This window comes from Paroedura picta, chromosome 3 (genome assembly GCF_049243985.1).
Source record: "Paroedura picta isolate Pp20150507F chromosome 3, Ppicta_v3.0, whole genome shotgun sequence".
Lineage (NCBI taxonomy): Eukaryota > Metazoa > Chordata > Lepidosauria > Squamata > Gekkonidae > Paroedura > Paroedura picta.
Genome location: NC_135371.1, coordinates 67,600,527 through 67,613,266, shown reverse-complemented (window position 1 = coordinate 67,613,266; position 12,740 = coordinate 67,600,527). Strand labels below are relative to the sequence as shown.

Here is a 12,740-nt window from a genome sequence, read left to right as displayed (position 1 = left end):
TTGCCAGTCAAAAGGACGGAGCGATTAGTAGTTTTCCCCCAACTGCTTCTCTGTGTCCTGCTGCTGTAGCTGTGGGATGGTAATGAAATCAGTGCCTCTAACTATCTCAAACAATACAGATTTCCCTTCAGATATTAAACACCCTGTCAACACAGCTGAAATGAAGTGTTATGCTTTTGCAAAGGAGAGTTACATTTTGTCCAAAAAAGCAAAATCAAGCGATGTTAAATCAGAGATCCTTTTTTCTTTACCGGAATGAACTTATCTAACTGGCAAATCAAGACGTTCTGGGCACGGTCTCTGTTTTACAGCCATGAAGAACGGAGAATGCACTGGGCTGCAGAAAGGTCAGCCTCTCTCCTCCTAGTTTCACTCTAACCAGCTCATCTGTGTGCAAGGGCTCTCCTCAAGCTACAGAACTTAGCAGCTTTGCCCAAAGCAGTAAAGGAACCTAGATCCTGAGTGACACTGGACAACGGGGACGTGTGTAAAAATGGAATTGAATGCAGCTGCACAGTCAGAGGCCCTCTGCTGAAAAAGTTTGGTAAGCCTCACTATCCGTGGCATCGACAATGGGCCTGAAGAGCCCCCTTCGTGCTACGGTCCGCAGTACTTTTCCATATTTTCTTTCCAGTCGTTGGTGATTAACGAGATAATGTGTCTAAACAGAAGCTGTCCTCTCTATCATTAGCCTAATTTCATTAGTGATGTTGCCATCCAGGGTTTGTAACAGCAACATTACTTCCATGGCTGGGATTTTTTACTGTCAATCCATTCTTATGATGCAGTGTGGGTGGGTGGTGCAGGGAGGAGGAGGGCAGCAGCAAGAGGGATTAAACTACATCTTCTCCACCTGAACAAATTCTGATTTCATTATGGACACTGCTACAGGTGCCATTTTTGACAGCAGCTTCTGGCTAGCATGCGCATGCTGATATGGTATTTCAGACCTGTCCCACATACCCCTGTGGCTTATCTGCAGTCTAGGGTGAAAGACCATAACTCTAGCTTGTGATGGCTTATGCTTGCCTTGATGTTCATCTGCCCTGTTAATTTGCTCGTACCTAAGCTGTGCAAGAGCGTCTTATGGTGCAGAGTCGTAAGGCAGCAACATGCTGTCTGAAGCTCTGACCATGAGGCTGGGAGTTCACAAGGAGACACTAGCTCAGGCAAAATGTGGCAACCACATCAGCTCTATAAGGCATTAACAGTTCAGAATTTTTCCAATATGAACAAGAACCCAGCACCCAGGGCAGGGCTGGCTTGCTTCCCAATGTCTCCCATTGAGCTCTGTGGGATAAAGCCAGAGACTTTGGTCTCAGTGACAAATGCAAGAGGGAAGACACTGGAGAGAGAGCCAAGTGCCGGAACTTCTCTCTCATGTAGCTAACCGCATTTTAAAAGCCTGTGGAGAAACCATGACAGATCAAAGGCTTCCAAAAACAAAATATAGAGTGGAGCAAAAGAAACTAAAGGAGAATGACAGGCAAAAATAAGCAGAGAAAGTCATATGAGAACCAGATGGGCTTTTCCTTCACAGGAGGCATCTCAGATCCAAGGGGGAAGCATGGCGGAGAGAGAGGGGCACCAGTGCAGTCAGCTGAAAGGAGTCATGCAGACATGAGCAGCCCCAAATGGAGCCTTCCCACAAACTGAAGAGAAGAGGTGCTGTGAGATGGCAGCAAACCTACTTACTTGCCATTGTCTACAGATTGTGATGTCTCTTTGCCCCAGGCAGCTCTGTTCTTGGCTTCCCTCTGTCGCCGGGTCATCACTTCAACACAAGAAGAGAGAACAGCTGCTTGCCAGGCACCACCTCTCTTCTTCAGAACCTGAGGAGGTTTTGTTAAGCGTCCCGACAAAATACACAGTGCGAGTTTGGGAAAACATTTCAAAGCCCTCCCGGCCAGTTCATGTGGGGCATCACAGTGGGAAACGGGAGAGGAGGACTAGTGTATATAATGGCACTGCCTTTCTCACTGTGAAAGTTGGCGTGGAAGAGCTTCTGCCCAGAAAGAGCACTTGCTAACTGCCCAATGACACCTTTGGAGTTAGCTGGTGAGCGCTTATAAGAAGACTTTATTCCCCCCGGGTAAAAAACCCTATACCTTGATTGCCATGTTGACATGAAGGCTGTTGGCAGGCTGGGGGTAAAGGGTTACATTCTTTTTTTGGAATTTGAAATAAAAATTAACTTTGCTTATTAGGCTCCCTTATACAGTCCGAGCAACCTCAACGTGTAGGACCACTCCATACAAGATTCGAGAGCCCTGTCTCCTCCAGAACTATGTTGCATCCCTAAAAGATGGGACATCCTCTGTTTAAGTCAAGGCTTGGATAAGTGAATTTCAATGAATAAAGATAAAATCTATTCCAGTAATTTTGTACCCAGTGAAAGGCCTTTTCTGGCAAGTTGGAGGTCAAAGGGGCAAAACTTTTACTGAGAAAGGATTCTATTCAATTAGTGTACAATCTCCAAAATATCCTGTTTCTATTCTTGGATTGAGTACAAAGCCTCAACAAACTCTTACATGCATTTACTTAAAGGTACATAATCCATTTAGATTAAAACTCTTGATTTTGGCAGACTTTGGAACCTTTTGGCAAGGACCTATAGAGAGGGTAGGGATGTGCTAGACAGTAAGGGACTAAGAAGAAAAAGAGTGATGGGAAGGAGGAAAAGTTATTTCCTTTTCAGATTGCATAAACTGTTTGGCTTAATAAAGAGCTGTCCCTGACTAGATGCTATGTCCAAGGCTCTGTTTAGTTTTCCACATCTTTGAGCTGATGCTAGCCACACTCTCTGGATTTTTTTTCTTTGCAGTCATGAGGACTAGAAGCACACTTTATCAAAACAGCCAATTTTTACACTTTACTTGAGTATATGTAAGCTTGCTGGGGGGTAAACGGTAATGACTGGGGAAGGCACTGGCAAACCACCCCGTATTGAGTCTGCCATGAAAACGCTGGAGGGCGTCACCCCAAGGGTCAGACATGACTTAGTGCTTGCACAGGCGATACCTTTACCTTTTTATGTAAGCACAACCCTGAGCATGGGCAATGGCTCTCCTTTTTTCTGAACAGAATGGACAACAGTGGCATTGAACTCAGTGATATGTATTTCTTAGCAAGCCCAGCCAGGCAACCCAGATTCTCTCACCAGACATCTGTGAAAACAATTTTTAAATATTTCCTTCATATAGTTGCATTATCCTCGTAGTATCTCTGTTGACAGGCCACCAGCTAAGCGACTTGGGGAACACATCTGATAACTTCAGCCATTCCCACCAGGGTGCTGGGGTTTCTAATGCAGAAGCAGATGTTGCTTTAAGCACTCTTGGGCAATCTAGCAGAGGGGACAGTGTATTAGAACATTTTTATGGCCTGGTATCAGATCTTCCTATGCTCTATACTCTCATTAGGAGAAAGGTCTGAATCAGTGTTATAGGAGCTATAAAACTGTTATTGTTTGCTCGACATCTGCTGTAAAGTGGGTGCCCACAGAGTTCAGAATAGAAAGATTCCTTATCATTGCCAGCACAGTCTGAGCCTTGGGCTTTGAAGCATACATTTTGACTCCACAGTTCCTAGGTCCCTGTTCTCTTGGTGGTTACTATAATGGACTGTCCGCAAGTTTTAATGGATGCACTTTCCAACTTACATGCTGGAGTGACCAGAGTCCATTCTGTGTGCTCTCTGGAGCTGAGGTTTATAGCTGCAGGATTCTAGGGGATTATGCCTTCACCCCATGCCCAGAGGTACTGAATGGGACATTTCCTCTAAGCCTGAAATGGGTCCAAATCAATGACCTGGATGCAAGAGGCTTTCTTGCCCTGCTGTGAATCCTGGAGTCACTCGACACTCCCGGAGGGCTTTGTAACAAGCCTGTTTGCAGCAAAAGCCTAGCAGTTCTCAGGCCTAGTATGCAGTTGTTAATATTCCTGTAACAGTCTCTCTTTGAGTGCCTTGTGCACAGCTCAGGTGTTAATCAGTGCTATTTTTTTTGTGAGAAGAGAATACATCTGGCACAGCATGTCTGCTAGAAACCTTTGGGACTGGCACTACAGAAAGACCAGGAAAGACCTCCAGCTGTGCTGCTAAGAACAGCAAGAACAGGAATGGCATTGCCAATATGCTCAACTCAACTCAGACAGTTTGGCCTTATCCCGTTCCAAAGGCAGACCCCAACAGTGCGGCTGCATGATTGCGCCAGCAGAGTTCAATTTCAGCCAAGAAAGCACCCACAGAACAAGGTTCCTCTGGAGGGAATTTCCTTAGAAGAAGCCGCTACACGGCAAAGACTCCCCCCCCCCCCCCCGGACCAGAGAGAATGTGCCTTGCAACTGCCTACCAAATACAAGCACAGCATCTCTCCTTGGGATAAACTGCAAGGCTACAGTCAGACATGCTCACAATGTGAACTGTAACCAAATCAAACTGTAACCAAATCAAACTTTATTGGCTTCAGATTTACTTCTCTCGGGACAAAGGAAACTGGCCGCCTCCTACGGCCTCCTCCAGATGTTATCACACCCTAAACTAATGCTTTCCACATTGGCTGGAACTGTTCATCCATGTTAAGACAGTTTGAGGATGTGAGGCAGGATATACAGGTAGGTCCTGCACAGCTGCAAGTGCAAAGAAGAAAGGGACTTTGGTATGCAGCAAGCTTGAAGTCCTCTTGCCTTTGCTCCTGCTCTGAAATTTATGCCTGGCTCTGGACTGAAAGGTGATGTGTACCCTTTCCCTCCTTGTTTCAGGTAGGCTTTGTTTTAATGTGCCCCCCCCTGAAAAAAAAGAGAGCACCTAGAAAAATGATCTCTGTCAATGTTTGTTTGAGGCTATTTCTCTCTTAATTCTTTTACACATTGAAACATGCCCAGTAAATCAGCACCATGTGCAGTCCTGCTCTGTGTGGGGATGGAGAGTGCAGCTTCAGTGAGACAAACAAAGTCTGGTCAATCAGAATTTACTATCCTGGCTTGCCAGAACAGGTTCCCTTTGAGCTCAATCTAGGCAAGATGAATATTCGTATGTCAGAAACAAAGTGAATGTAACCCACAGTGGGCTTATCACTGTATACCTGAAGCAGTGCTGAGAGTGCAGAGTTCTATATCTGGGTCACAAAAATGAGAAGCATGCAAACTGGATGGGAGACACACTTCTGAGTAGCACTCTGTGCGAATGAGATCTCGAGGTACTTGTGTAAGACTGGGAGCTAGCTTGGTGTAGTGGTTAAGAGCAGTAGCTTCTAATCTGGTGAGCTGGGTTTGATTCCCCGCTCCTTCACATGCAGCCAGCTGGGCGACCTTGGGCTTGTTACAGCACTAATAGAGCTGTTCTCACAGAACAGTTGGGTCAGAGCTCTCTCAGCCTCACCTACCGCACAAGGTGCCTGTTGTGGGGAGAGGAAGGGAAGGCAATTTGAGACTCCTCCGGGCAGTGAAAAGTGGAGTATAAAAATCCTTATCCAATTTTCCTCTTAATATTTGTGAAACAGCCTAGGGGGGTGGAACATGTCCTGGGTGTCCGAGTTGGAATTGGCCCTGCCCCTGCAGCTCCCGCCCTCCGTCCCTGGACTCTAGCCTCTTTGCTCTCAGATGTACCTTAGTGCCTGGAGCCAACAGCAGGTAAGGGGAGAGGGCCCTGGGAAAAGGGTTGTGGTGGAGTGCCTGCTAACAAGGGCCTCTCAGCCTGCTGACTGTCTGCTAATGAGGGCCTCCTGGCCTGCTGACTGCCTGCTAAAGAGCTCTGTCTCGGGCCTGCTAACGAGCTGGCCAGCTCCCACCCGCCCCACTTGATCCGGCTGCGAGCTGCAAGCTGCGACCCAAAGCTACCATGGGGGGCCGGGGGCCAGGGGAGGGGGCCCTTTCAAGGCCCATTCTTAGGAATGGGCTTTGAAGTTAGTATAAATATAAAAATATAAATATGAGCAGAGTGTGATGCAGTGGTAAAGAAGGCAAATGCAGTCTTGGGCTGTATCAACAGAGACATCACATCAAAATCACAAGATATCATACTTTTGCTGTATGCAGTATTGGTCAGACTGCACCTGGCTACTGTGTGCAGTTCTGGAGGCCTCACTTCAAAAAGGATGTGGACAAAATTGAGAGGGTTCAGAGGAGAGCAAGAAGGGTGATCCAGAGCCTTGGGACCAATCCCTATGAGGAAAAGCTGAGGGACTTTGGAATGTTCAGCCTGGAGAAGAGGAGGTTGAGAGGGGACATTGTGGCTGTTTTTAAGTATTTGAAAGGTTGTCACTTGGATGATGGCAGGGAAAGCTTCCTATTGGCAGCAAAGGATAGGACCCACAGAAATGGGTTTAAACTACATGTAGAACACTAATGGCTAGACATCAGGAAAAAAATTTCCACAGAGTAGTTCAGCAGTGGAATTGGCTGCCTAAAGATGTGGCCTAAGCGGGTGGTGAGCTCCCTCTCACTGGCAGTTTTCAAGCAGCGGCTGGACAGATACTTATCCTGGATGCTTTAAGCTGGTCCTGCATTGAGCAGGGGGTTGGACTGGATGGCCCCTTCCAACTCTATGACTTCTGATTCTACTCCAGGAGAGGGCAATAAGGGACTCCACCGAGGTCTGCAAAGTCTTGCAGTTCCCTGAGACTCCCAGCTCTCTCTTTTGACATAATAGCTAGGTACCGTTCACATCCAGGTCTTTACAAATATTGGAGAAAGTATCCTTAAATGATATCATGTGTCTTGCTATGCTGGCTGCCTTTTTTCCCGGCAGACATTCAATTGCATCTAAGCATGGCTTCTTTTTCCTGTGTTAAGTGTCTATTCTCATTTAGCAGTCATACTATTTTTGTCAGAGTTCCTATTAATGGAAAGAATTCCTTTTACATTGGCCCTTCTAAGAAGTGATGAAGCTCTTCCCTGTACTGATTGTTACCTTTTTCTAAAAAGAAATGCTGCATCAGTGCCGCTTCTCTTGGTGTTGAAGCTCTTTTCAAAATAGTATCAGCACCAGCATGGCTGCATCTTAGGAAAACTTAATGCTGTTTCACCTGGCACCTGAGAAATGGTCTATCAAAACCAAGAGGCCTTGATCACTGTCAATCTTTGGCTATGTTCATGGTGAACATTCCAGGAAATGTCTGGAGAACAGAGCAGAGGGGATTGACAGAAGGAAAAGTCATTTTCCCAAAGTGGTTCCAGTCTAATATTCATGTAAGGTCCTGGGGGGGGGGGGGTCTCAGGAGCAGGATAGTGGTACCTAACTCTCTATGCTTCACCGGTCACTTGTCTAGAGAAAGAGCTGCTGGCCTAGCTCTGCTCCACTTTAGCACTTCCACTGCAGACAGCTAGAGAATGGTACTACAGAAATCAGCACAGTATGGGGACATAATAGTCACATAGGTTTTCCTGTAATCTTGCTAATTAATTGCAACCAGTTCCTCAGTTTCAAAAATTCTTTGCTGAGGCAAATTCTGGATTCTCTGATTGCCTGTCCAGGCGTATCTGCTTGACTGTCTGCTTCCCAGCTGGACTCCAGATCATCAGCCCGGTCAAGATGCAGTAGTACAGAAGGAGGCAGTGTGCACTTTTTCACAATGAAACAGGCAGACATTCCACAGAAGACACAGATTCGCCTAGTCATATTTCTGTAAGGCTGAGGGAGCCACTCCATGAGTACTTGCAGCAAACGAATGTTCAGCTCTTTAGGATGCACAAACAAGACACACCACTGTGCCCAGTGGAAAAGATGGCCATAAGTATCATCCAAGATGAAATGGCTTTTTTTAGGCTACACACTCAAACAAGAGCTAGTAAATTTACAGTAGGCAGTAAGAGAACAGTAGACTGACAAGTCAGAGAGGTTTCTTTATAACAGAAAACACTGAAAGATGTTAGAGTTTATAGTACCAGATACCTCTAGAGTAAATCCAATTAAGCTGTCCTGAAAGTGGATCGTTGACCTCTAAAGCCAATGGTGAGGAAGAACTGCAGCAGCCTTCTCTGAGAAGATCAAGAGGGAGGATGTCAAGCAGAGCTTTGATTTTCTTCCACACTGTGCTACTGCCCTGATCACAGGCCAGCCAAACACAAACCACACAGTTCGAGGGGCGGGGGGGAGGCCCCAATCAAATGCTGGGAATGCAAAATCCAGAATATTCAAACTCAGATCAGTCAAACTTGGCTCAGCAAGCCTGATGCAAGCTTGTGGCAGCTTTTAAAGCATTTTTATTCAATGAAATAGCATTAACTAAGTCCGTAGATGTGCGCTTAACCCACCATAGACCCTGGGCTTTTTCAGTGCCCCAAAAGAGTACCGGGAAGGGAAGGCAGGAGCCCTTCCTCTACTGCATTCCTAATTCAAATCTGGCTCCTGCTTCATTTTTATACTGAAACTAGAAGGTAAGCCCATTGTAGCGGTAAATACAACGGGTGCTAGCATGGTGGGAGGGTGGAGTAGCATATATGGAATTTTTGGGTAAGTGGGTAGGTAGGTAGGAAGGAAGGAAGGAAGGAAGAAGAAAAGGGGGAGAAAGAGAAGGAAGGGAGGAAGGGAGGAAGGAGAAAACAGGGAAAAAAGAAAGGCAGGCAGGTAGGCAGCTTTCCTCCCCCCCCCCCCCGCCTCAAAGCAACAGAACTGGCATCCCAGCTATGAGGGGGCTGGGGGAAGCGGCATCCAGCAGTGCCACAATGTAAGGCAATTAGGGAGGTGGGGGGGAGAAGGTCAGACCTCCCACCCCCGCCCCCCAAGCATAGCGTGCTGGCGCACCTCATGAGGACATGTCCGCCAGCCAGGGCCCACCCCCTCCCCCGACCAAATGAAGCAGCCTGACAGGGAAAGGGCATTGCAGGCTGGACCAACCTTGTTAAAGCAGGAACATGGTTGGGCGAGGACGCCTGTGGAGCCATTTTACTGTCAAAGGGCAGGCAGGGGTGGGAGAGGAGGGGGCAACAGGAGCTCTCCCCCTGCGGGATCGGGTGGCATGGTGCCCCCCCCACTTCTCATTGAAAGAAAAAGGGCTCTGCAGGCTGGAGCCCCATCATTTGTACAGGAAGGTGAACGTCTCCCTATGTGTGGGGACAGCTGAGGGCGCATACATCCCATGAGTCCTCCTGGCGGCAGCTCATCCCCGTGGGCACCACCACTGCCTTCTCACAGGCCCCGCTGCCTCTTTCTCACATCCTTTGCCGCCACCTCCTCGCAGGCGGCACAGCCAGCACTTCCTCAGGGCTGGCGGGGAGTGGGTGGTGTGGCATGTGGCGCTGGAGCCGCTTGTTGTGCTGGCGGCCGGGGCAAGGGAATGGCTGGCGGGCGTTGTGGTGCGCAGCAGCTGAGTGTGTTGCTCTGCTGGAGGCTAAGGTGACGCCTGCAGAGGCAGCCGGGCCACCGCAGCCGCTGGGCAGTGGAGCAGCGCTGTGGTCATTTCGAGCCAGTGTCTGGGCACGAGGCTGGCCAGGTGCTTAATGGGCAGCTCGGGGAGGCAGACGGTCCCTGCAGGTGTTTGTGGCGGCACAGCTACCGGGTAGCATGGTGGGCCGGGGGCTAAGGATGTGAGGCAGCATCTGGTTGGGCGCTTCATGGACAGCTCCTGGAGGCAGGTGCTCCAGGGGCTGGCCCAATCAGATTGGCCTGTGTGGGCAGAAGCGCAACTCAGACACCCCAGACAGCGCTCCACCCACAGGGGCTTTTCATAAATATTAGTTGGAAAAATGGTAAGGATTGCTACCAGAGGCTCACAACTGCAAGCCCCCATACTGGACATGTAAAGCACGGCATTAGTTTGGCCCTTAGTTATCAAAAGGAACCAACCCCACTTTTGGGCAATTTCAGCTAGTCCCAGAGGATGTAGTAATGGCCACAGGAATAAACAGCTTTAAAGGGGGATTAGATAGATTCTAGGAGGATAAGTCTATCAATGGCTACTAGCCATGGTGAGTGAGGGGAACCTCCACATTCAGAGGGACTAAGCCTATGAATCCCAGAGACAGGAGACAACACCAAGAGAAGGTTATGTATTGTAGTTGTACTGTAGTTTTATTACAGTTGCACTGTACTCTATGTACTGTAGTTGGAATTGGTTGGCCACTATGTGAGACAGGATGTTGGACCAGATTTGGTCTGATCCTGCAGGGCTCTTTTAACCTGTAGACATGATGGAAAGGAGGAGGGGGAAATTGCTTAAGGTTGAAAGGGAATAATTAATAGAATCAGAAAGAATGTGGAAAGACTGGGTTCAAGTTTATATTTTGTGATAATTTCCAAATTTTGGATTACAACACTTCTTCCATTTCCCATGCCCAAAGGTACATAATGTCAAGGCTAGGCAATTAAATTCCTGTTTCTGCATGTGATTTGTTTTCAGTAGTAATCTATTGCTCTTGGGCTTCTGTTTCAGACATAAGGTCTGTTTACTTGCTATGTGAATAGATTCCCTCCTGCCATCATACATTCAGGGTTTTTTTCAGCTCCTAGGATTGTTTGTATGGTGCCAAACTATAGTTGGTCTAAACCAAGTCATCATTTAAGAGCCAGTGAACAGCTCCAGTATTGTCCAGCACAATTCCCCCAAGGCAGACTGAAAGTGAAGGATTTATATTACCTTTACCACACAGGCGGATACGGGCCAGGCTGCCTCCTCATATTTGAGCCAGGGCAAGTTGCCCTGCCTCTTCCTGCTCCCGCATGATGGAGCATTTGGCCCGCTGCACCTCATCCACCTAGATTTGTGCTCCCATATGGGAGCTGGAGTAGCAAGGTTCTGCTGCACTGTGGGGCAGCGTGTGCCTGTTTTGTTTTTTATTTTTATGAAAATGGTACTGCATTCTTAAAAATTAAGAAAATGCTCCAGGTAGCTCTGCAGCACTGTGCAGCATGGCAGAGCCACCTCAGGCATTTTTTTGTCCCTTTCGGGATGCCACACTCACAGCTCCGAGTGGGGATGAGCTGGGCCAAGAGGGCCCAACTCTTCCTTTCCGGACGGCCCAAGCCTGACATAGGCCCTGTTGCCACTCACGGCAAAAAAGGCAACACGGTCCCTTGCTGTTGGGCAAATGAGAGCCTGAGTCAGGTGAGGCCTGGGATGGCCCTAGCCCAGCACCAACATCATCGGAACCAGGGATTTGCCCTGCCCCTGGATGAGCAGTGAGTCAGGGCAGATTCCCATTGTGGAAACGATCTATTTGCTGCAGTTCTACTCACAACACACAATAGGATGAGGTTCTAGAGATCTTATCCTACATAGCAGAGTAAACATAACAATGATCCCAAGTTGTATAAATGCAGACTTTCATTTGGATTTGCGCTGAGTTTGCTCACACTTGTAATGTTTTTCACTATATTTAGTAGATCAATTGAGACATATACATAACTCACAAGAGGTTTCAAGAGTAGGTGAGTAGGATAAGAGCATGGAACCTGCATGGAACTTTGGCATGCTCTGTGGACACACATGCTCATTACTGAGAACTCTTACTTTTCATTATATAAAGTTCCATGCCTCATGGCTGCAAAGAGATTTTTCCCATGTAATGGAAAAGAATTACATGATGAAAAACAAAGAAACCAGTGTTTTTTTTTAAAAAGAGCATCTCAGGTTCACTGCATTTTTTTTTTGAAATTTCTAATGCCATACACAGAGATTCTTTTCAAAGGCTGAGTCAAGTTTTTCACATTTGAGGGCAACTATTTCAGAATAGGAATAATGCCTGCTAATAATTTATAGTAGCTTGGCTTGACAAGGCTAACAAAAAAAGCTATGCCAATTATGTTAATCACATGCCATTAAATATGCAAATTAGCAATGGCCCTCTGGCTTATAATGTATTTCAAATGTGGTCCTCAGCACTGATCCAATTTTCTACTTCTGCCTTAACAAAGGAAAGGCCAGGCTCTGCAATAGCACTTTCTTCACTTGATTTCATATAATGACTAATAGCTACATATAAAACCATGGCATTTGCGGAACAACTGAATTGCCATTCTTGTTAATTAAAATACAAAAATGTTATGCCATCAGAGGTAGATTGTTAATAGTGAACAGTCTTCCTGGGTCCGTGTTCAATCTGCCTGAAGCTGTATTTTGCTGCTGTGGCCATCTGCCCTTCTTCCCTTTTTGCCTGCTGGCCAGTTAGCACTGCATGCGAGAAGTCCTCTCCTCCAAGGGGCTACTTTGTCGGTATGGAAGAAGTAAAAGGGGTTAGGATTTCCTTTATACCAACTGAAGCTTCCTTTACTTCATCACTGAGCACCTCCAAGCAGCTGAGCAGGATACAGAACTTTGCAGGAAATAGCACTTTTGCACTCATAGCAGATGGGGAGGCCTTTTCATATGCAGCATCACTTTGCTAACCTTTTGCAATGTGAGTGAAGAAAAAAAAACAGAGGATGGTGTAGGGAAGCAAAAGGGGACCTTGGCTGCAGATGACGATTTGCACTGCCAGCCTGAAGCTTGGTGTATTCAAACTTGGAGGAACACTGTGCAGGTTAAACAGCAGTCTTCCTAGACTTGAGAGTTGGGAGCTGTTCACAGGAATGAGGGGGCTGGGAACGTGGCGGGGGCTGTGCTGAAAGAAATCACAAAACTCAAGGGGCAAACTGCAAACCTAGGAGCTCCAGTTTGCTGGGGCAGGCGGAAATGGGGGGGGGGGTATCTACTTTCAAGAATCACAAAGCTTGAAACAAAAGTTCTGTAGATTTGGCACTGACTCCCTCTGACCTCCCACCAACTGCAATCCATTTTGTGCTACTGGCATTTATAAAAACTCTGG

The 12,740-nt window shown here is 47.2% G+C and overlaps 1 protein-coding gene across 22 annotated transcripts in view; it reads right to left on the bottom strand.

Annotated features, from left to right (window-relative positions):
* The window catches only part of UIMC1 (ubiquitin interaction motif containing 1), a 128,831-nt gene that overhangs the window by 15,516 nt on the left and 100,575 nt on the right, over positions 1-12,740 (bottom strand). For 14 of the 22 annotated variants that reach the window (XM_077326278.1, XM_077326287.1, XM_077326282.1 and 11 more), the window contains one exon: positions 1,696-1,774. The exons of 1 other annotated variant lie outside the window; for it this stretch is intronic. In XM_077326278.1, coding sequence (XP_077182393.1) covers positions 1,696-1,774 — 79 coding nt within the window. Of the gene's footprint in view, positions 1-1,695; positions 1,833-7,890; positions 7,977-12,029; positions 12,141-12,740 lie in introns of those variants that run through there. 7 more of the 22 variants (XM_077326293.1, XR_013229138.1, XR_013229139.1 and 4 more) reach the window with 7 other exon arrangements.